Source organism: Sus scrofa, chromosome 1 (assembly GCF_000003025.6).
Source record: "Sus scrofa isolate TJ Tabasco breed Duroc chromosome 1, Sscrofa11.1, whole genome shotgun sequence".
In the NCBI taxonomy this organism is placed as follows: Eukaryota; Metazoa; Chordata; class Mammalia; order Artiodactyla; family Suidae; genus Sus; species Sus scrofa.
In genome coordinates, this window is record NC_010443.5 from 159,361,869 (window position 1) to 159,387,240 (window position 25,372).

Here is a 25,372-nt window from a genome sequence, read left to right on the forward strand (position 1 = left end):
GAAACTTTGAATCAAAAAAACCAAATTTAACAATAAGCTGTTTCTTGAAAGATATAATTTGATATAATTTGGCTCAGGGTAGGTTTGTTTCTCTGGTTTCTCAATTTTGACCATCCTTTTATTTTCAGTTAAACAAACAAACAGAAAAACCAAGAAAAAATATAATTGAAATGAGGAAATATTTTAAACCTAAACCATTTTTTTTTCTTGTGTAGGTCACTTTCTGATTCTAAGCAGATCAACATTTTAAGAAAAGCAAGATCTTATATAAAACAAAAGAAGTATGATGAAGCAGTAAGTGTGTAGGCCTCGTATATATAAATAGCTGATCATTCAGGTATGGGATGGGGCAAGAATGATGGTGGAAAGCACAGTGGACAGGCCTGGGAGCTTTCCTGAACCCTCAAGGAAGGGTTGAATTTCCTATGTAGCTGCTTTATCCATGGACATATTTCTCTTGTTTCAGATAATGTAAACTTCTTATCATTAACACTGGAAATGAACAATTGCCATTTTCTCTAATGAGGAAGTGTATTCCAAGCTTCTGCCACCCTACTTATGCACAGTATTTTAGAACATGACATATTTGTGCATTTAGAATTAGCTTCACACTATTAGAAGCTTAATGATTCATAGTGAAGCTTTGACTTTTCCCAACTCCTACCCCACTATGTTTTTCATTAATTTTCTCTTTGTTAAATGGTCTCATATAATTTTAAAATAAGGAAGAATTCTATTTTTAGTTTCTAAAATTGCCTATGTAGTATGATGCATTTCTAATGCTTATTTTTGTTATGGTTTTAAAATGGCAAGCTATTCTTTGTCTCTAAAATATTGTTATTTTAATAATGTTTTGTAACTGATTTGTGTAATCTGATATGAGAAGTCAAAAGATGTAAATGTGGGCATCTATTATTTGGCACCTATATTAGCCATTTCTTTCATATGTCATCTGAAGATAATTTCAACGGAATAAATCATTTAAAATCACTACACATCTCATAGATATCTTGCATTTAAAATGCCCTTTCTTATTAAGATTTAAAAATTCATTTTATTCAGGAAATTTTCTTATGCTTCAGTAAGATCCTTGAACAACTAAAATCTGTTCTTGATCCATCATCTACAGTTACTTTAATTTTAATAATTTCCTTCCTTTGAAATTTAGATTTTTTAAATTCTTTCCATGTGTCATTTTATTTTTCTTTCTCCATAGGTCTCCCTTTGCAAGGAGCTGATTAATCTTGCATTAAAAGGATTATCCTATTATCACACTTACGACAGATTCTTTTTGGGCTTCAATGTTGTTCTTGGTTTTGTGGGATGGACATCTTATGCTTCTTTATTGATCATCAAGTCTCATTGCAACCTTACCATAGGTGTTAGTAAAGAAGTCAAGGTATGTTCAGAAAATACAATGAAAAATTCGGATAATGGTGTAAAATCACTATGACTGAGGAAAGAAATTAAATGAGGTCAACGGTAATGAGTTCTTATAATGTACATGTACTAAGCTAACTATTTCATTTGCTCTTGTTGTATTGGGACTTTTTTTCTCAGTAATCTCTGTTTCTTTAGTTGGTGAAAGATTGCATCAATAATGATGGTCCTATAACTTAGGAGGGCTATAAAGGTAGCCGTATCATTTAAATTCACATATGGCATTAACTGTGCTGATTTTCTGTTTATTTTTATAATTGCTTAGCATGTTGTAAGTATTCCATATCTTTCTACAGTACAGGTAGTCAGAAAACAATTCAAAGCAATATATTTAACTTTATCTGATATAAAGTTAAGAGCTAGAAAGAAGGAGTTCCCGTCGTGACGCAGTGGTTAACGAATCCGACTAGGAACCATGAGGTTGCGGGTTCGGTCCCTGCCCTTGCTCAGTGGGTTAACGATCCGGCGTTGCCGTGAGCTGTGGTGGAGGTTGCAGACGCGGCTCGGATCCCGCGTTGCTGTGGCTCTGGCATAGGCCGGTGGCTGCAGCTCCGATTGGACCCCTAGCCTGGGAACCTCCATATGCCGCGGGAGCGGCCCAAGAAATAGCAACAACAACAACAAAAGACAAAAGACAAAAAAAAAAAAAAAAAAAAAAAAGCTAGAAAGAAATAAAATCACTTATTCAGAGTGTTCCTTTTAAAATGATATATGTTTTTCTGGAATTATCCTTGCCCTTTTCATCTTTGTGAAATTCTTAAGTACAAATTTTTAGAACTTTCTGTTTATCCTCATTTTAAGAATTAGTCCCAGAGTTCCCTCATGGCTCAGCAGGTTTAGGATCTAGTATTATCAATGTAGTGGTGTGGGTTCGATCCTTGGCCCAGGAACTTCTGCATGCTATGGACAAGGCCAAAAAGGAAAAAAAAAGAATTAGTCCCTAGTTTACTATGCTTTCAATATAAAAACAAAACCACAAAACACCCCTCTTTAATAGTACTTTATATACCTGAGAAAACATAACAGTACATATATAGTCTTACTATATTAAAACACTTTACTCGGAGTTCCCTTTGTGGCTCAGCGGAAATGAATATGACTAGCATCCATGAGGATGCAGGTTCAATCCCTGGCCTCACTCAGTGGGTTGAGGGTCCAGCGTTGCTGAGAGCTGTGGTGTAGGTCTCAGACGCATCTCAGATCTGGCTGGCGTTGCTGAGGCTGTGATGTAGGCTGGCAGCTATAGCTCCGATTCAATCCATAGCCTGGGAACCTCCATATGCCATGAGTGCAGCCCTAAAAAGACAAAAATGAACAAAACAAGAAAATCACTTTACTCCTTTAAAATATATTACTGTCATTTACTGGGGAGAATATGCCACTTCCATTTCTTTTCCTTCATTCATTGCAATGATTATTACCATGTCCAAGTCCTCTAAAAATTTATCTGGATGGTGTATTATTAATAATAATTATCTGCATACATTTCCATTGGTAACTTTTTTCAATTTTATATTTTACTTTTCTGTAATGGAAGGAAGAACAGTAGTGTTTATCCCATTTTTTACAATGCTTTAATGCATCTTAAATCATTTCCCCCAAGTAATTTTCATTATTTGAATGAATGTGAAATTGGCTGGAATAGAAATAATTTCTTACATGGTAGGAAAAGAGACAAAAACAAAAGTGTTTTAGTAATGGATACATCTCGGCATTCAGCTGGGTTTTGAAATTTATTTTGCCATTTTAAACTCATAACAGTGCTGAAAGTAGGCATTATAATTTTTCTGTACAAAAGAGGAAACTGCAGCTGTTTAACTTGCAAAAGGCCATCCAGCTAGGATTCTGATAATGCAGAGAATATTTAATTATTGAGTGCATAGCACAATGCTGCATAGGATAAAACAAGAAATACAAAATTCAGATTCTGTCCTTAAGGAGCTTAGAATTAAATCAAGTAGGTAGGAGATGTACACATATAACCACCTTATCAAGTATAGGTCATTATACTACACTGCATTACAAAAGACAAATGTTTGACAAGGTTAATATGTGTTGAGTACTTGAGTGTGATACAAAGGAAATATCACTTTAGCTAGGGTGATGGTAGTAGGAAAAAGTAAGTCTTGGCAGAAATTTGACATAAGGCTATAGTGACAGGATGAGAATTAAAAGCAAATTGAGTGATATAAACAGAGGCAGAGTTGGGAAAATGTATTTTTATGCTGGGATAATAAGTAGTATAAGTTAAACTGTGCTATTCTAGGACAGTCCTGGGTGTTTTACATTGTTATTCAGTTATGCTTAATACTACCCTAAATTTAGTGGTTATGATTATCATAATATGGATGGGGGAATTTAGGCTCACAGGGACAAATGTCTTCTCTAAGGACACAAGTGTTAAATGACAGGACTAATATCTCCTAATTCTTAAGTTAATGCTCTTTCTACACTATGCTACCCTCAAAATAAGTACTTCAGTTTGGGTAGAATTTGGGAGATTTGTTCAAGGGACTAATAATAAGAGATAATACTCACCATATAGATTAGGCTGAAGTAATCAAAGGTTTAGATTTTATTTAGAATTTAGATTTTAGAGTTTAGATTTTATTTAATGAAGAGTTGTTATATCAGTTAGAGTTAAACCAGAGAAACAGACCAGTAGAATATTTATATATATATATATATATATTTTTTTTTTTTAATTTTATGGCTGTACCCACAGCATATTGAAGTTCCTGGGCCAAGGATTGAATTTGAGCTGAAATGCAACTATGTTGTAGATGCGGCAACACCAGATACTTTACCCACTGAGCCAATCAGGGGATTGAACTTGCACTTCTGCAGCAACCCAAGCCACTGCAGTCAGATTCTTAACTGTACCATGGCAGGAACTCCCTATATGGGTCATTTCTAATTTATTTCTATTACAGACAAGTCTGTAGTGCACATTCTTTCTAAGTGTAATTTGTCGCAACACCTTTTAATTGAACTCTGCATCTAACATATACTCTTCTCCTTTGCTTTTGTTAGTTAAGATATCTTTTGCTTTCATAAGTATCCTTATTTTGCCATGTGCTTTCCTCATTCTCTCATTACTTAGTAAAGTCTCAAAATGTTAACCCCTTAAGCCAAGTTCTATAATTCCGTCTCCATCTGTACGATTTAAACTCCTTGAAGACCAGCACCTAGAACAGAGCATGGAGTAGAGTGTGTGACCTAATAATGGTTGGATGGAGGAGCAATCACAAGCACACAGCATAGTTCATTATCATAAGATGTTTTTTAGAAGGTCTGGGGAGGCAGAGAGTTAATTCATGATGAGGTAAAAAAAATGCCCCGCAGTCCTGTTATTTAAAATCCTTTCCACTTTTACTTCGGCTGAACAGATTTCTTTTTGATTTAGGTTCCTACAGTTAGATGTTTATCTGTAATGTCTATTACTCTATGGGTCAAAGGATTAAATAATTATATGGTATTGTACTGACTCTAGAAAGTTCTATGAATGTCTTTTTAGGTACTCTTTTAAACTTATTTTCTTATTATTTTACTCTTGTCAGAATGATGTGAAACCAATTCCATTTACCACGGTGAATACCTGCCTCAGGCATTTTTAGCCTTAGAGACTCTACCTGTCCATATCTGTTTGAGATTTGCCCCTTCTTCCATCCCCTTGCTCTGGGACCTCCGCTGCTTCTCGCCCATCTCCACTTCCACTGTTGGTTTCTGTAGTAACTTCTGGGAATAATGCACAGAAGTAGAGGAGGAGATAAGAAAAGTAAAGGTGATATTTGTAACCATTGTTTATAAAGCAATAGTAATATTCTGGGCATTTTGTTAATAAGCTCTTTACATAATTTCATTTAAGCATTACTAACCTTCATAAACAGGGAATTATTAGTCCCATTTTATAGATGTGGTGAAATTGTCTCAGAATCTAGGTTTTGCTCTTTGTCCATGGTCATACAGTGAGCAAGTGACAGAGCCAGATTTGAATTCTGGTCTGTGTGGTTCCAAACTCTTGATCACAAGGCTGTGTTTCACCTTCATTTTTACAACTCTGCCCTAATTTATCTTGTCTTCTTTACTTCCCTTGTGACACTTTATGCCAGAGGAGATGAATTATAAAAGGGAAAAAACTTTTACTTTTCTACCCTAATCTCCCCTCTCCAGAAGGTAATTCTTAATTTTCATCTTATTTAGCTTAGGTAGCAAAGCAAGGGGAAAACAGAGAGAGAAAACAAGGCATGGAGGCAAGAGAGCACAATGTGACCCCTCCAATCCTGTTTTTCCTCCTGTACTGTTCTTAGCATCACAACTTTCCATAACTGTATTCTTTTCCCAGTTATCGGAATTTCTGTCCCAGACCTTTACATCATTACTCATGCCCCAGAGCATCATTACCTCCTGCCCGGCCCATGGAGGCCATCACTAGTGACTGACATTGAGGAGCTTCTTTTTGTTTGGCAGGTGGTTAGGAAGAGAAGATAGGACTGAATGAACTACTGTGGTTGGGCCGTGGAGGGAGAAGCGTGGGCAGCATGTCAAGTTAAAGCTCGGATAGATGGAAGCATTGTTCCAAATGAAGATTAGCTCCCACAGTTTATTGTCTATTCAGTGGGCTTTTGTGGGCTAGTCAGTGAACTCAGTCAACATTTCTAAAATTGTTACTAAGGAGAAATATGTTCAGAGTGCCAAACAGGTTACTTGCAAACAAACTTTAGAACATAGTCATTTTAAATAGAGAATTGCCTAATTGCAAGCATCCCAGGTTCTCCAGTTTTTTTCTTCTATAATATGCTTCTCCAATGACAGATTTTTTTAAAATGCAGTTCTTAATCATCTAGTTGAAAGAATGTAATATATTTTCTTTATAAAATCTCTTTTTTAAAAAACCTATCAATTAGCATGAGTTTTGAGTGTTGTCAATGTTTTGTTTGACTTTCAGAAACCAAGCCATCTCCTGCTTTGTAGTTTTGTAGCTCTTGGCCTTTTAGTGGCACTTTTCCTGCTGCTTCAAGCCTGTCCCTGGACTTACTATGTCTATTGTTTGCTGCCATTGCCAATATGGTATGCCGTTCTAAGAGAGTAAGTAACACATCTTGCGGTCTTGTTTTTCACTGACAGTTAAATTTGTATTTAAAATGCATTAAGGGGAAAAAAAAAAAAAAAGGAGTTCCCGTCGTGGCGCAGTGGTTAACGAATCCGACTAGGAACCATGAGGTTGCGGGTTCGGTCCCTGCCCTTGCTCAGTGGGTTAACGATCTGGCGTTGCCGTGAGCTGTGGTGTAGGTTGCAGACTCGGCTCAGATCCGGTGTTGCTGTGGCTCTGGCTAGGCCGGTGGCTACAGCTCCGATTTGACCCCTAGCCTGGGAACCTCCATATGCCGCGGGAGTGGCCCAAGAAATAGCTAAAAAAAGACCAAAAAAAATAATAATAATAAAATAAAATAAAATAAAATGCATTAGAGGAGTTCCTGTTGTGGCGCAGTGGAAACGAACCTGACTAGGAACCATGAGATTGCGGGTTTCATCCCTCGCCTCGCTCAGTGAGTTAAGGATCCGGCATTGCCATGAGCTGTGGTCTAGGTCACAGATGCAGCTCATCAGATCCCATGTTGCTGTGGCTCTGACGTAGGTCGGCTCTGATTAGACCCCTAGCCTGGAAACCTCCATATGCTGCAGGTGCAGCCCTTAAAAAAAGACAAAAGACAATATAAATGAATAAATAAATAAAATGCATTAGATTTCCTAGCATAAGTCATGAAAGTATATAATACCATCAAATCTCCAAGCCCTCTCATTTCATTCATAATAGCATAAATGTTGCATATAAATATCCTTTTTGTTTTTCTTTTCCCTCTTCATCTTTATTGCCCAGAGGTAGTATTGACATCATTCCCTTCTTTGTGTATCTTTTATAAGAAAAATCTGGAGTAAAAATTAAATGATAATAGGTTACCAGGCGTGACTTACATTTTGATCTTGTCTCATCATCCCAGTTTCCAGTGTATCTCCCTATTTCACAAAGCAGTTTGCATGCTTTCATCCCACACATTTTTGCTCTTCTTTTCCTAGCTGTCATGTAAACCTAGATGAATGAAAGTTTGTAATTCAATCTAGTAATGTGTACATACAGGGATTAGGGGAGATTATTCACATGTGCTGTGGCTCTACTTTGAAGTGCTTCCTCACAAGTTGGACTTGAAATGGGTTCTTACCATTGTAGAACACATCAGAGGTAGAGCTCTCATGTGAATTTCAAGCACTTTAAAACAAAACCACTAAAATGTTGGGGTGGTTCACACTCCTAGCCAACGAGGGTTATGGTGCAGATCTTGTTGCCCTCTATATTTACACCAGTAATCTAGAAGTTAAACTTGGTCTTGGGCATCCTTTAAGCAAACCAGACCCCAAAAGCTGACCATAGAATAACAACCCAGAATAAGGGTATTTTCAGGATTAGCCAGCCTGTTTGTAATAACGCAACATGTGTTTTTATTCTAACTTCTGTTACTCCAGCTTTGACCACCTCTTCTTAACATCAAAAATAAAAATTAATATTAAAATATTTTAAATATTAATATTTTAAAGTATAAGGCAAAAAGACAAGAATGTCATTTACTCTGGTTTAAAATTTTTCAGAATGAAAGGTTTTATCCAAAGTTCCCTCCTGAATTATTAAATGTTCTACTTATGAAGAACACATATATATTTAAACTTTAAGAGATAATGTGGAAGTTCCCGTTGTGGCTCAGCAGGTTAAGAACCTGACATGGTGTCTGTGAGGATTCAGATTTGATCCCTGGCCTTGCTCAGTGAGTTAAGCATCCAGCATTGCTGCAAGCTGCAGCAAAGGTCACAGATGTGGTTCAGATCTGGTATTGCTGTGCCTGTGGGCTCTGATTCGACCCCTGGCCTGGGAACTTCCACATGCTGCAGATATGGTCATAAAAAAAGAAAAAAAAAAAGAGACAATGTGATTTTGAAAGTAGTTGTGTTCTCTCGTTATCTTTTTGATAGCTTATAAAGAAAATAAAACATAAAACTTGACTTTTCTTCTAGGAAAAAAAAAACTAAATGATTTTACAGAATCATCACTGTTGAGAATAAAAGAAGCATTCTCCTTTTTACTGGTGTTGGCTTTTCTATATGTCACCTTACTCATTTTGAAGGCTTCTTTTTTTTTTTTTGCTTTGCTTTTTAGGGCTACACCCATGACATATGGAGGTTCCCAGGCTAGGGATTGAATCAGAGCTACACCACAGCTACAGCAACGCCAGATCCGAGCCACATCTTCGACTTACACCACAGCTCATGGCAATGCCAGGTCCTTAACCCACTGAGCAAGGCCAGGGATCGAGCCTGCCTCCTCTTGGATGCTAGTCAGATTCATTTCCACTGAGCCACAACGGGAACTCCTGATGGCATTAATGTAACCACTGTTTTCAATAAGAAAATGGCTATAAACTAAATGATACTGACCTTTTATAATTGCCTACTTAATAATGCACTACAAATGCTAAAATTTTTTTCCAGTGATGAAATATAAAAAGTACTGAAGTATGTAATGCATTTTTAATGGTTATGAATTCACATTTAATTGCAATTAGTGTACATTTAGTGACATCTTAAACTAGTTTGGAAAAGGTTCTTTAGTCCAGTGAAAAAGTGCAGTTAAAATTTTCTCAGAGTTCTTGTCATGGCTTGGTGGTTAACAAAGCCAACTAGTATCCATGAGGATGCAGTTCAGTCCCTAGCCTTGTTCAATGGGTTAAGGATCCGACATTGCTGTGAGCTGTGGTGTAGGTCGAAGACGCAGCTTGGATCCCACATTGCTGTGGCTGTGGCATAGGCCAGCAGCTGCAGCTCCAATTCAGCCCCTAGCCTGGGAACTTCCATACGCCACAGGTGCAGCCCTAAAAAGACAAAAGAAAAAAAAATTTCTTTACCTAATTTAGGAAAACCTACCTTCATTTTATTAAGGCAGATGGGATTTCAGTATAAAATTAACCTTAGTGAATTTTTAAAATGTTCACTTTTTATTCATTTGAGTTCATTGTATTTTATTTCTGATATTCTATCTGTAATTGTATGTGCCCATATTCATACTGAGATCAAATGAGACTCATTTTTTGTCATTAATGTTTATAAAAAAACGAGCAAATTTTTGTGATCATTATCAAATTAATTCAGAAGTTACATTTTTATTAAAATACTTCCATGTTTCAAAAAGAGATTTAGGTAGATAAACCCACTGAAACAAATCTGTTAGAGATTATCTTAGTTATTGAAAAATCTATGAATTCAGAATTCCTTGATGTCTATGCACAAAATTTATATTTTTTTACTGTATGAGACGTAATTCTTTACATTTAGTATAGATTATAAATAATCTTTTTATAAATAATCTTGTCAAACAGATTTCCAGTTATTCAAGACTTTGTCACATTATTGTTGACCAACCCTCCAAATCACTTTGTTGGATACTTGTTACTCTTTATCCTGGGAGTTGAAGTATTAGTAAGTAATTTACCACCCTATAACATTTTCCAAGTCTTTTGTACACGTGTTACTCCTTTGAAATGGCTTCATTTTCCCTTTCTTCTTTGGATTGCATTACTAGGTTGTCAGTTTTTTCTACCGCTATATGCTTACAGCTGGACTCATCGCATTTGCAGGTTGGCCATTTATCACTCCACTGTGGACTCGAGCAAAGGTACAGGTGCTCACTTCAATGTTGGATGGATTCATAGCGACTTTGTCTTGATATGTGTTTAACTCAGGGAATTGTTCATTTTCTTAAGGAAAGGTAGAATATGTCCTTATGAAAATAGCCGGGTCCTTTTGACAGAAGGACTAGCATTGACTTTAAGGTTTCAGTGATTCATATAGACTTTCACATCAAAGTAAACTGTCTTGCATCCTTCTCTGAAGCACTTCCTAGATTGCTCTAGCCTCAACTATCTAAAAGCCAGGAGGAACTGCCCAGGGCAGCGAGGTGGCATAAGGGGCCACGCTCTGGACTCAAGTCAGAGGACTCATCTCCCTCCTGGTCCGGAGCCATCTCATTCTTTCTCTGGAGAAGTATATATTAATGACAGATTAGTTTAAAATATAATTACACCTGATTTTCTTCCTTTAACTATGTAGGTCATTACAGTGTGCTCCTACAAAGAATATTCTCATGTTTCCACTTTGATGCTTTCTGGTGGAGGAAACTGCAAGATAGAAATATCTTCTTTCTACCCCATGAGAACCTATAAAATTTTTCAATTAATGGGATGATCAATGATTTTTTTTGTCTTAATCTAATTATAAAAGTGTTTTAACTTATTTCCCTCCTAGATGCAATCAAATGATTGCAGGCCAGCCTTCTTAAAGATGTCCTCAATATATGGCAGGACATAATTGAATGAATTGCTTGATTGGAAATGGCAGACCTAAGTTTAAATCCTGGCTGTTTCATTTATTAGTCACAGATCTGATGCTACTTTCACTTTAACATCTCTGAGCTTGGTTTCCTCCTCTGAAATACCATGAATAATATAATCTCCCTCTTGAGGTTATTGTGAGAATTAAATGAGGCATTGTCTGTATCACACCAACTACAGTAACTATTATAACAAGTCCTTCACAAACAGTAACCATATTACTTTTTAAAGTAAGTAGATATAAGGCTTTGGCTTTTCCTTTTAGTTTCACAGCCATGTAATCTGTGAAACACTGAATACAGTTTTCTGTACCATAATTGTCTAAAGATAATTTTTTTTCTTTATTTTAGAGCACCTCACTGAGTTGGATTTTCTTCTGTTTGCTCCTGGCAGTGTTCCCACTGATGCCTGTTGTAGGACGAAAGCCAGATATCTTTCTAGTGTATGAACAACATTTTAACTTATTTTCTTTTTAAGGCAATTGTTCTTCTCAGTCAGCTCTATAAAACATGAACATGATGTTTGGTCATGAGTTTAAAATCACATGAATGAACTAGAAGTTGAAATACTAATATCAAACCATTAGTCATAATATTTTTTTCTTTTAGCCATGCCCATAGCATGCATAAGTTCCCAGGACAGAGACTGAACCCCGGTCACAGCAGTGACCCAAGCGACAGTAGTGACAATACCAGATCCTTAACCACCATCAGGGAACTCCTATTAGTCATAATTATGACCCAGGCTTTGAGAGGCATTCAACTTCCCTGGGGATGCTTCTGGGTCTTCATAAAAAATGAAATTGTGCCAGTGATAACTAAGAAAAAAAAAGCTTTTGTGCATTTCTTATATTGGAGAATTAGTAAAAGGTTTCACATTAAAAAATGTTCTTTTTCCAAAATTAAAGGGTCCAGAAGCCTTTGATGATTGATGTAATCTCTGTCTTTGCCCTTAAGCATATCCACATTTTACTTTTTTTTCTCTTTAGGGCTGCACCTGCAGCATATGGAGGTTCCCAGGCTAGGGGTCTGCCGTCCTGCGCCATAGCCACAGCAATGCCAGATCCAAGCCGTGTCTGCAACCCTACACCACAGCTCTTGGCAACACCGGATCCTTAACCTACTGAGTGAGGCTAGGGATTGAACCTGAAACCTCATGGTTCCTAGTTGGATTCATTTCCACTCTGCCACAATGGGAACTCTGAAAATTTTCTTTTCTTTTTTTTTTTTTAACATATCCACATTTTAAATGTCTTAGAAAAATGAAACTTTCTTCTAATATGAAGGTAAAGATTTCCAGGGGAAGAAACTGTGTACCTTGACAACTTTCTCATGTTTTGTCACTTAAGTGGTTAGAAAATTCTATATAACTTACCCGAATTCTCCATTCTGCTGTTGTATTTATTTCTCTTCAATATATCCTGAACAAATCTGTAAAATAGTTGGTTACCTTTATTTTTAACTTGAAATTATTACCACATAATCTACCAGCTATGTGTGTGTTTGGCAAGCAAAATGATCACTATTTCACTTAACATTTCCTCTCTTATTTTCTAATCATGTAATTGTCTATGTTACTTTCTTTTGAACTCTTGTGTAAGCAGATTTTTTTAGCATTCTAACCTAGTCTTTAATAGATGAGTGTTTATCTTTTTTGTCTGGAAGAAGATTAACTAAACAGTTTTTTTAAAATATGTGTTAATTTTAAAGTGTTTGTTATCTATAAATTAACACATTTTATCTCACTTCTGTGAGAATGACAATATGGAATAGATTAGGAATTATTCCATTTTTGAGGCTCTGCTAACAAGTTACTTTATTATCAAAGTCCAAAAAATTACATTGAATTCTAAAGACTTTTATCTAAGTCATTCTTTATTAGTTGCTAAGTGAAAATGTTTTGCAGCTGTCATAAACTAAATAGTATGTGTGAAGATGAATTCAAACATTTTAATGTATTGTTTACTTCCCATTGCTCTGTGAGTGCTTGTTTTTTTCTCTATAAAGCCCCACTCCTTCCATTCATCAGTCTCTGCCTGCCTGTCCTGCTCAAGCATTGTTGACATGGTTGAACAGGACTTATCATATGCTAAAAGGAAAAGAAATTATATTAATGGTCTCCATAGAAATTTGGCTGAGTCACAGAATTTGAAAGATGGTTCCCAAAGGAGACAGTTTGGGGAGTGGGGAGATGCACTGGGGTTGTCGGATGGAAATCCTATAAAATTGGATTGTGATGATCATTGTACAACTGTAAATGTAATAAATTCATTGAGTAATAAAAATAAATAAAAGAAATTTGGCACGTACCTATTCTAGTAAAGATTAATTCAGGAAGCAAACTTTTTAAATCATGAAAAATCTAATTCATATTTTTAAGGATTATGTTGTTTCCCTCTATACTTTATTTATTTTTGTCTTTTTGCCATTTCTAGGGCCACTCCTGCGGCATATGGAGATTCCCAGGCTAGGGGTCAAATCGGAGCTGTAGCAGCCAGCGTACGCCAGAGCCACAGCCCTCACATGCTACTTTTTTGACCACTGTCCTACCTTTCCTTTAGCCAGAAATAGCTGTGGAAAGCACCAAGGTCAATGATAGAAAGGAACAATTTGTGGGTTATAAGTGTAGATTTTCCTTTTGTGTGAGGAAATGCTCATAGTCAGAAAATGTACGATGTACGTACTGCTATTTTTTCAAGCTGTCTTTTATATTATTTTCTGTAAGTATTTCCAGGTCAGAGAATTATAGTAGTTTTATGCATAAAAGTTTTTAAAAATCAAATATAGGTATAAGATTAAAGGTATTTTTAAAATATTGAGAAGTTAAAAATAACCCCACCCTTATAATACCTTTATCCTAAGATTTTTATTCCTGTTATACCTGTGTATTTATTTTACTACTTCATCTGATTAAACCAAATGCCTGAGAGGCTCTACATTAGAGTAAAAATATCTAATAGTTTCATATGATATGTATTCTGTAAATATCGTAAAATGTGAAATTGTGAATTTTGTTTTAAAACAGAATGGGTGCAGGCCTGCTGGTTCTTCTGCTATCCCTGCTTGTTTTAACGTTTGTCATAAGAAGAAAAAATGGTTTTGTAAATGAAGAGCTGGTGTTATATCTATTACAGGTCAGTTATAGATCTTTAATACTATATTCTGCTAATTATATACTAAAGTTGTATTTAATTATCTTCTTTTTTTTTTTTTTTGTCTTTTTGCCATTTCTTGGGCCGCTCCCGTGGCATATGGAGTTTCCCAGGCTAGGGGTCTAATTGGAGCTGTAGCTACCGGCCTACTCCAGAACCACAGCAACGTGGGATCTGAGCTGCATTTGCAACCTACACCACAGCTCACGGTAACGCCGGATCCTTAACCCACTGAACGAGGCCAGGGACTGAACCCGCAACCTCATGGTTCCTAGTCGGATTCGTTAACCACTGCGCCACGACAGGAACTCCATAATTATCTTGTTCTTAAGATGCCATCATGTTTATATTACTCAGTACCTGCCAGCTGCAAAGAAAGTTTTCTGTTTAAGATGTTACATGGAACTATGTTCTCTGAAAGGTATGAAATAACAAAAAAGGGCAATAGGAAGCCCCTCTCCCATGTCTAGAGAGCAGAAATTAAGGAGGTAAGAGGCATTTGTATTGACAAAAAGTTGAGCTGAAAGGGCCTCATCTGGACTGAATTTCTGGGTTGTCCTCTGTTGGGTCAGGGAAAAAGCTTCTTGACGTGAAAGTAGCCACTGAGTATGTTTATATGAGGAATAGCCAGTTTAAGGCCTCAGATGACATCCTAGGAGAAAATAACCTTTACATTGGTTAGTGGCTTTGTTGTGATAAAAAGAATTTTGAACTTGAAGTTTCAAAATCTCATCAGTTCCCAGCTATGCTGTGTACTAGATATGATTTTCAGTAATAGCACTTCAGTCTATTTTTAACCTGTAGGAATAATATCCAATAAGGTTGTGAAAGATTGTATAATTTTTTTTCTTTTTTTTTTTTTTTTTGTCCTTTTGCCATTTCTTGGGCCACTCCCTCGGCATATGGAGGTTCCTAGGCTAGGGGTCTAATCAGAGCTGTAGCCACTGGCCTATATCACAGCCACAACAATGCCAGATCTGAGCTGTATCTGTGACCTATACCATAGCTCACTGACTATTCCAGATCCTTAACCCACTGAGCAAGGCCAGGGATCAAACCCACAACCTCATGGTTCCTAGTTGGATTCGTTAACCACTGAGCCGGGAACTCCTGAATAATGTTGTATTCTATAAAATGATAGTTTTTGTTTTTGTAGATAAGAGTGGAAACCACTTTTTTTCTTTTAAACAATAAAAAATAAACCATATTTAGAACACTGATAAAAAAGAACACTTATTTGAGTCTTTTTTAAAAATTTACTCAGAATAAAGCTGGGATAATAGTATTTCCAAGAGCATTCTAAAATTAAAATATACAACACTTAAGAGATGTTAACTTATTCTAGAAGAACAACATAGAACATATAAAAAGAGAAAAAGTATTTTTTTTTAATTTTATTTTCCCACTGTACAGTAAGGGGGTCAGGTTATCCTTAGATGTTTACATTGCAATTACAGTTTTTTCCCCCACCCTTTCTTCTGTTGCAACATGAGTATCTAGACATAGTTCTCAATGCTATTCAGCAGGATCTCCTTGTAAATCTATTCTAAGTTGTGTCTGATAAGCCCAAGCTCCCGATCCCTCCCCCTCCCTCCCCCTCCCATCAGGCAACCACAAGTCTCTTCTCCAAGTCCATGATTTTCTTTTCTGAGGAGATGTTCATTTGTGCTGGATATTAGATTCCAGTTATAAGTGATATCATATGGTATTTGTCTTTGTCTTTCTGGCTCATTTCACTCAGGATTAGATTCTCTAGTTCCATCCATGTTGCTGCAAATGGCATTATGTCATCCTTTTTTATGGCTGAGTAGTATTCCATTGTGTATATATACCACATCTTCCGAATCCAATCATCTGTCGATGGACATTTGGATTGTTTCCATGTCCTGGCTATTGTGAATAGTGCTGCAATGAACATGCGGGTGCACGTGTCTCTTTTAAGTAGAGCTTTGTCCGGATAGATGCCTAAGAGTGGGATTGCAGGGTCATATGGAAGTTCTATGTATAGATTTCTAAGGTATCTCCAAACTGTTCTCCATAGTGGCTGTACCAGTTTACATTCCCACCAGCAGTGCAGGAGGGTTCCCTAGAGAAAAAGTATTTTTGTCAAATGACCCTATCAAGACATTGGAACATATCTTTTCATTTTAAATGGTACACTACCTGGCTTTACACCAAACCCATAGTAGCTTTGACAAAATTCACCTATAATACCATGTTAAAATTCTTATGGACTTTGTTAGAAATACCCCTAATTATTAGGCAAATTGGTTACAAAATTCCTTTTTATGTTAACTTTATTAATTTGCATGAATTCCTCTATATAATTATATATATATATAATATATACAAATACTACATATAACGACACAAAAGGAGCACAATATTCTTCAGGGAATATATATAAACTAGTGTTGAGTTGGTAAACTTTAGCTTGTAGGCTAGTGCCTCAGTGAATACTCAGGTCACAAAAATGTGTTAAGTGAATAAATAGATTTGACTGTGAGCAAGAGCCAGAGGTGGAAGACACTCAGCCATGTACACTAATATTTTACCCTCTGCATTTCCATGATTTAAGAAACCTTCCAGATTAGTAATAGGTAGTTCTAAATCGAAAGAGTGTGATGATGGATGCCAAAATATCATGAAAGTGTTAAACACCTCATTTCATGCTTATAAAGGGGAGCCTTTGCTTAGTACAAGAATTCTGACTCTTGGACTTAGCCACAAGAAAGTAAACTGGTCCAAGATTAGTAGCATTTTGGCCAGATTCCAGTTCAAGCACTTGTCCAAGTATTCTTTATAATACATAAATTAGTCTCTCATTACCTTCTTTTTTTTTTTTTTTTTTTTTTTTTTGTCTTTTTAGGACCACACCCGCAACACATGGAGGTTCCCAGGCTAGGGGTCCAATTGGAGATAACAGCTGGCAACACCGGATCCTTAACCCACTAAGCGAGGCCAGGGATAGAACCCTCAACCCCTTGGTTCCTAATCAGATTCGTTTCTGCTGCGCCACGACGGGAACGCCACCTTCTTTTTTATTTACGTCTTCTGTGTATGTTTTCAGATGCTGAGTGTGGTGGTTTCCATTTGTGTTGTATATGGCACCCATAATAGTCTACTCAAGAAACAAGGTCTGCCTCTTACTAATCAGATTGCTAGCTGGATAATATTAGGTAAGAGATCAATCAAACCATATGAGGTAACTTTATATCAAAGTCATATCTTGAAATTATCCATTTACATCTCTATTATTGTTACAGAAAGAAATAATTTTTTTTGCAGGAAAATAATAATAACCAGATATTTTTTCTATCTCTTACTGGAATTTGACAAAGGAAATTAGAACTTTTGTGAGCATTCATGTGTTAATAAGAGTTACTTGGTAGAATATTTATGACTTGCTAATAAGGCGGTCTATTTACTCAGACCTGATAAAAATAAAAATGATTCCAGAAGAGATTAGGGTTTTGTGAGGAGATTCCTATGCTGAAATTTCATGTCATTTTAAAAATTCTCAGTTCTTACCCAGGGACTAGGAAGCAATTAAATTTTATCTATATTTCCCTTGCTGAAAATAACATTGATTAGTCACCTCCCAACACAGTATCCATTTTGTAAAGGCAGTTATACATTTCAAAACATATTTATAATATTCTTAAGAATGTGCATGTAGAGTAAACAAATGTCATTTAAGGGCTTCGCCTTTTCCTTCCAACTAGAAAACAGGAGCAAACTTTTAAGTCCAGATTTTTCAGTTTAAAAAAAGACAATTTTTAATGTCTATGAATGATGTGATATGCAGTTTAACTTCATTTATTTATTTACTTATTCATTTTTAATGATTTTTGTTGATCATCATTTAAAAAAAAAGAAAAAGATTATTAGATGGAACTTTACCTTAAAAGAGGATTAAGGATAGGAGTGTCTTTCTTTGGATTGCTCTTAAAATCCAGACAGAAGTTTTAAAATACAACAGGAAACAGACATGTATCTCTGAAAATTTTGATTTGCTCATTTTCCGAACACCTTCATCATTGCGTAAGTGGAAGCTGTTCTTGAACAGTAAGTGCTCTTGTACGTATAACTTTATTTTCACTATGTAATCTTCATTTCATTTTGGACATTATACTGGCCTTCCCTTTTAAATTATCTTAATTACAAAAGTTACTATTTATATTCATTCTGTACAACAATATCAGAGACTGCTCTTTCATTTAAAAAAAAAAAAAATGTGTTCAGTTCGTATTACATTCCGAAGTTGTTCTAATCCCTGAGAATGGTAAATATAAACCAGGTTCCTGCCCTCTTAGAGCTTATATTCTGCAGGGCTGGGTTAGTTTTCAAATCCACAGAAAAACTAAACATTATGAATGGGACCTATAACATAAAAAAAAAGTCTTTTCATTTTTCTGCGTAACTTCACAAATACGCACTGTATACAACATACACCAGCATATAAATAATATATGGCAAATGATAAATAGGAGATCAGATATGTCATCCTAACCACGGGGATTAGGAAATTATTCACGTTTCCTTTCTAAAATAAAGATGGGGGAGATGATATTTTGCTACCCCTCCCCCAGTGCAATTGCCCTTCTCCCACTGAAGTAGTTGCTTTCATTTCCTGAGGGGAAAATTATTTCTCTTAATAGGTTTACTTTTATTACAACCCTCATGTGTGGTGAAGTCCACTTCTGTCTCTGAAATTCTAACTGGCACATTACAACTCTTATTGCTTACTTTACAGTGGGAAAACTGGGAGGAGAAGGCTAGGAAAAATCAAATTTCTGGGGAGTAAGTTGTCTTTGAACTAAATGTCTAATTAGGATAAAAGTTGCTGAATCTTGAGTAATATTTTGTATTATTTACATTAAAAATGACAAGTTATTCACTTAGGAGTTATTACAGTAAATTGAGAAAATCTGAACCAAAATGTTAAAATGATGAAATGTAGATCTTCTCTATAGCACAAGGAACTCTACTCAATATTCTTTGATAATCTATATGGGAAAAGATTCTGAAAAAGAATATTTATATATATATATATATATATGTATAACTGAAACACTTTGCTGTACAGCAGAACTTAACACCTTGTAAGTCAACTAAACTTCAGTAAATTTTTAAATGAAAAAAATTACATATAATTATGTATAAATATATAATCATGTTATATATTTATATATAATATGTAGAGAGACTCAAATTACACAATTATAATCTTTTACAAAAAAACAAAACAAAATGTAATTTTGATTAAAAATGTAAAATTTCAAATTTCTTACAAAATGAGTAGGGCAGATGTAGCTTCATTTTAAATGTCACAGAAACCATAGATGCTTCAAATGATAATGTATTATTCAATGCTTTAAACTCACATACCCTGTGTCCCTTGCTCTAACATTACCCAAATTTGTTTCATTGCAGCCTCTTCCTTGGTCATACCTCTACTGAGTTCTCCGATTCTGTTTGATCGATTATTTAGCATTCTTCTTTCCTTGATGTCGACCTACCTACTTCTAAGCACAGGGTATAAACTCTTTTTAAATTTTAATTTCTAGTAGCAAGTTTTAAATGATATATTGACATTTCTCTGAATATTTAACCTCTGGAAATGAAAAATGTATGGATCTTGAGGAATAAATTATATTTGATTCTGTAAAAACTTTATATGACTTGATCTTTAATCTTAAGTTTTATCATTTCACAGTCTTGCTGGTTGTCTTTGTGTTTGTATTTATTTACTGAAGTTGCTAAGAAAATGTCACTTACCTACTGTGTTAGGAAGTTCTGATAGATTGTGGAGGAATTTCAGTTCTCAGACAGTGACTTAGAAGAATTTTAGTTTTTGTTGCATTCCTTTCATGCCCTTTAAATGCTTTGATTTATTCATTCTTGTTTGAGTATATTTTCTTTTATTTGTGCTCTTACGTATATCATAGTCCAAATATTCCCTCTGATTCAGAAATCTTTTAGAATATTTTCCCCAATGTTAAAGAATCCATTTTCATTGAAGATTGAAATTTTCTTGTAAAACAAAACCAAAAAAGAACAGCTTGATTTGGGTTGGATTCTGAAATATTCTCTAGAACTCATTGAAAACAAATGACATACTCTCCCATCTATTTTGAAGAAGAGAATCCTTCACATGCTTTTGAATTTTATTTCATCTTTACTTAACTCCTTATGAGAGTGAGAAATATACACATTATAGCAAATACTGTATAGACCAGACAAATAGAATAACTACCCTCACACAGTTTCAAAATTTGATCCAAATAGAGGGTCTTGGGAGTTCCTGTTGTGGTGCAGTGAAAACGAATCTGACTAGCATCCATGAGGATTCGATTCCTGGCCTCACTTAGTGGGTTGGGCATCCAGCGTTGCGGTGAGCTGTGGTATAGGTCACAGATGTGGCTTGGATCCCTGTTGCTTGGCTGTGATGTCGGCCAGCAGCTGTAGCTCCGATTCAGCCCCTGGCCTGGGAACTTCCATATGCCGCTGGTGTGGCCATTTAAAAAAACAAACCCCCCCCCCAAAAAAAACCCAACAAATATAGGATCTTGATCCCAGTTAGAATAAACCTAGGGATTTACCATTGTATTATCAACCGATTATTCCCAGTTTAGGTGATTTTATAAAGCCATTTTGGGTACAAGACTTGGTTGGGCTCTTTCTTTGGAAAGCTTAGATGTCCTATTTTAGAAACAGGAATATTCTCAAAGTCTTCTCACAGTAAACCCTAACATCCTAAATGACCTAGACCCCAGGAGTTCTTGTGGTCCCTAGATAGGAGATGATCCAGTGGGGCACTAAACTTCCTTCTCTTAACAAAGCTCCCCACACCTGTCTTTTCCTTTCTCCCACATAACCAGATCTGGAGCATAGCTATGGAGATGTAATATAAGCCGCATGGAAATTTTTACCAGTTACCTAATAAGATCTTAAGATAGATTTGCCTTGGATTTAGAACTTTGAACTTTCAAATAAAACTTGAAGTCTATCAGCATATTCTTACTTAAGAGTGATAAACATAAAAGATCTTAAAACTCTTCACTCTTTTCTCCTTTATTGGTGAAATTTCAGGATAAATAATTCAGTTTTAATCAGAATCCATCAAAGTATATATGAATTAGAATATGCACAAGTTTTTAGTCTAGGTAAGAAAGCAGAGATAAAATCATTTTTATTCTAACTCATCATTTTGGGACAACACACAAGTTTCTTTAAGATCACACACAGAGGTTGTGTTAAGGAAGTAAATGTTTAGGAGGGTCCAGATATATGTGCCAGCTCCTACACAGTCACTTAGTAATTAAAAAGCCCTTTTTATTTTTGAACCTTTAAATTCTAAAGCAATCTAAATCTTTTAATCTAAAGATTTAAAGGAGTATATAGTAGATTCAAAAATACAGTCTAGAAATAGATCTGATTTGCTAGATTATAAAATAAAGGATACTTAAATTTGAATTTTGAGTCCAAATATTTCATAATGTAGAGTGAGTTAATTATATAACTTAAATTGGGAATACATACTATAGTGTTTTTGTTTTTTCTTTTTCAGGCACACCCACAGCACATGGAAGTTCCCGGGTCAGGGATCAAATCTGAACTGGAGCTGTAACTTATGCCACAGCTTTAGCAATGCTGGATCCTTAACCCACTATACCAGGCCAGGGATCGAACCGGCGCCTCCACAGAGATGAGCAGGTCATTAACCCACACGCCACAGCAGGAACTCCTGTACTATAGTGTTTTGAATCATCAATTTCATAGTCAAAAGATACCATAGCAGATTACCATAAGCACATTAAGAAAACCTAAAAAGTAAAAAAAAAAATCACACCTAAAATTACAATATTAAAGATATAACCTTATTAATGAATGTATTAAGAAATATATTATCCAGCATCAGAAAGCATATTTACCTTTGAAAAAAAATAGAGGTAGCCTGAAACAGCACAGTCTGATAATTTCAGTTAGTGCATTTTTCATTGTCAAATCAGTTTTGCAAAACATAGTCCACCTGTTATCATTCCACATCAATATTTTGGATGACCTGGAGGGTTCTCTATGTAAATAAGTGAATAGTCAGAATTATAGGATATTTTTTAAAAATGCAGTTTTATTACTTTACAAAAATGCAGTATTAGTAATCCTAAATTCTAACAGTGCATTCTTGATTAAATGAATAAAGAAGATTCATTTTAAATCAGCATTTAATTGTTTTTATGCAAATGGAAGCTATTGTAATACTTGAAAACAGTTCTCTTAAGTTGGTTAAACATGTTCCTCTGAAATTTTCATTATATTATACCTTTGCTTAACAAAGTATAATAAAAACTAAATGTCTTGTCAGCCCTGTTCAATTTGCACAGAGACCAAACTAGCAGATCCTAATTTAGTAAGGTTTTATTATGTACACTCTGAGCCTGTGATGACATTTTATTGGTATTTCAGTTTATTAACTCAGATATGCAGACTTTATATGAGATATTAGTTGTCTAAAGAAATAAAGTCCCATAAGAAGATTGTTTTGGAGTTCCTGCTGTGGTGCAACAGGTTAAGGATCCACTGTTGTCTCTGTGGCAGCATGGGTTCAGTTAGGGATCCTGGGAATTCCATATACAGCAAGTGTGGCCCAAAAAAAAGAGAAAGAAATGAAATTGTCTTTATCAGTTTATTCATCTACATTTTACAAAAATTTTAGTTTTTGAAAAGAGGTATATCTGTTACTATTTGTAGAACTATGGTATTTATATTTTTATATATGAGGAAAGAATACTTTAATATATGTTCAAATATTTTATTTATTTATTTATTTTTTTGTCTTTTTGCTATTTCTTGGGCCGCTCCCACGGCATATGGAGGTTCCCAGGCTAGGGGTCGAATCGGAGCTGTAGCTGCCGGCCTACGCCAGAGCCACAGCAACTCGGGATCCGAGCCGCGTCTGCAACCTACTCCACAGCTCATGGCAATGCCGGATCGTTAACCCACTGAGCAAGGGCAGGGACCGAACCCGCAACCTCATGGTTCCTAGTCGGATTCGTTAACCACTGCGCCACCACGGGAACTCCATGTTCAAATATTTTAAAAATCATGGTTCTCTTTTGCTCAGAGAATACACCTTCTTGATTCAATTAAATTTTTCTTCCCTACAGTTGTAGTGTCCTGTGTAGCCAGACATACAGGTAGAACAATTAGTGTACCCCAGGTATATAATAGAGCTGTTAGACAATTATAAAATACAACAATTAAGTTATTATAAGTTAAACTGTGAATTGTATGATACAGAGAATGACTAAAAAAAGGATTGGAGTAGGAGAAATGAATTGGTACCATCAAGAACTCATATGGAGGAATTTCCGTCATGGTTCAGTGGTTAACGAATCCGACTAGGAACCATGAGGTTTTGGGTTTGATCCCTGGCCTTGCTCAGTGGGTTGAGGATCTGGCGTTGCCGTGAGCTGTGGAGTAGGTTGCAGACGTGGCTCTGATCCCGCGTTGCTGTGGCTCTGGCATAGGCTGGCAGCTACAGCTCCGATTAGGCCCCTAGCCTGGGAACCTCCATATGTGGTGGGAGCGGCCCTAGAAATGGCAAAAAGACAAAAAAAAAAAAAAAAAAAAAAGAACTCATATGGAAGTTGAACTAAAATTTTTTTTTTAATTAAAGGATAGTTGATTTACAATGCTTCTTCAATTTCTGTCTTATAGCAGAGTAACCCAATCGCATACAGTTCCCTGTGTTGCACAGTAGGACCCCATTGCCCATCCATTACAAATGTTAAAGTTTGTATCCACCAACCCCATGAACTAAATTTTAAAGAATGGCTAGGATACATGCATTCTAAATCTTTCTTTTTCAATTTTTTTTTCTTTTAGTCCTTGTAAACATAGTATAATCACATTTTGGAAAGTACGGATAAGGAGAAAAATTATTTATTAACCCTACCCCTCCTATTGAAGTTCTAGCATATTTCCTTTCAGTCTTACCTCTGTATTTGTTTTTTAACACAGTATTTAATCATAGTCAATAGTACATGTACTATTGTATCTTTATTTTCTGCTTAACATTATTTTAGAAGCATTTTCCCAGGTGGCTCATAGGCTTCCTGACCATCATTTTAATAAATATTTAATATTCTCTAATATAAATAACCTTGATTTTAAAAATTATTCTCTATTTTTTGGTCATTTTATTTCTACTTTTTATTATCATAAATAATATTTTGAGGTTTTTTTATGTATATGCTTTTTATATACTTAGATTATTTCCTGTGTTCACTTCTCAGATGTAGTATAGGTGGGCCATAGAGTATGATTTTTTTTTTTACTTTTGTCTTAAGAGCAGTACCAGTTTATAATATTACCAGCAACCTATGAGGGAAAACCTATTTCATCATATCCTTCACAGTATTTGGTATTTTCTTTTTAAAATAAGACTATTAAATGCTATTTTAGTAGGCCAAAAATGGTTCAGCTTTGTATACTTTTCTGTACTTGTTTCACTAATGATATTTTCTCAGGTATGTATTGTCTGTTTATATCCTTTGGGTGTTTTAAATCTTATGTACCAAGTGATTTGTGTATGCTTTCTCAAACCTAAACGTTTTCTTCTGCCTGATCTTCAGTGTTTTAGTTTTATGATCTGTGGTAGAGTTTAAAGCATTTTGTTTCTTTTGCTTTCTTGTGTTTAGGAATAGTGCTGTACAGAATAGAGTTCAATAGTTAAAGAAGTTGAAAGAGAAATAGAGGCTTTCTTGTTTGGACTTGGTTTGTTTGATTTTGTTTTGTAACCTCCACCTAATCATGAAAACTCACCAGATACTGATTATGAGCTGAGCCTGTAGTGATGAAAAGACACAAAGATTTTATAAACCAGTGGGGAGTGCACATATGTAAACATGTGATTAAAACAGTGTGATAAGTACTATCTTATGTGGAGTATTTGGGGGATTACACAGGTAAAGCACTTATCTAAATTAGAGCAGAAAAGGATTAGAAAAGGCACCTGTCACTGTATTATCTTTTGAACATTTCTTCTTGGTCCACATTATAATGTCCACATTGTATGCCAGCCTCGACATGTACCATATGTTATTTAACCAAACTCCCCTCTGGATATTAGGTTATTTTCCTTTTTCTCTCTTGTAAACAATATTACAACAAACACCTTCCTATGGGAATCATAGTGCATGTGTCCGATTATTTTCTCAGGATAAAATCCTAGTATACTGGATTATGCTATATGAATATTTTTGAGATTCTTGGTAAATAGTATTAGATTGCCTTCCAGGAAGTGTTTATTCCTCCATAGAGTGTATGAGAGTTCCTTTTT

The 25,372-nt window shown here is 35.5% G+C and overlaps 1 protein-coding gene across 4 annotated transcripts in view; it reads left to right on the forward strand.

Annotated features, from left to right (window-relative positions):
- The window catches only part of PIGN (phosphatidylinositol glycan anchor biosynthesis class N), a 99,602-nt gene that overhangs the window by 44,135 nt on the left and 30,095 nt on the right, over positions 1 to 25,372 (forward strand). For all 4 annotated transcript variants that reach the window (XM_021099782.1, XM_021099773.1, XM_021099768.1 and 1 more), the window contains 9 exons: positions 216 to 294; positions 1,217 to 1,399; positions 6,389 to 6,528; positions 9,864 to 9,963; positions 10,067 to 10,159; positions 11,225 to 11,316; positions 13,899 to 14,007; positions 17,096 to 17,204; positions 19,462 to 19,564. In XM_021099782.1, the coding sequence (XP_020955441.1) occupies positions 216 to 294; positions 1,217 to 1,399; positions 6,389 to 6,528; positions 9,864 to 9,963; positions 10,067 to 10,159; positions 11,225 to 11,316; positions 13,899 to 14,007; positions 17,096 to 17,204; positions 19,462 to 19,564 (1,008 nt within the window). The remainder of the gene's footprint in view (positions 1 to 215; positions 295 to 1,216; positions 1,400 to 6,388; positions 6,529 to 9,863; positions 9,964 to 10,066; positions 10,160 to 11,224; positions 11,317 to 13,898; positions 14,008 to 17,095; positions 17,205 to 19,461; positions 19,565 to 25,372) is intronic.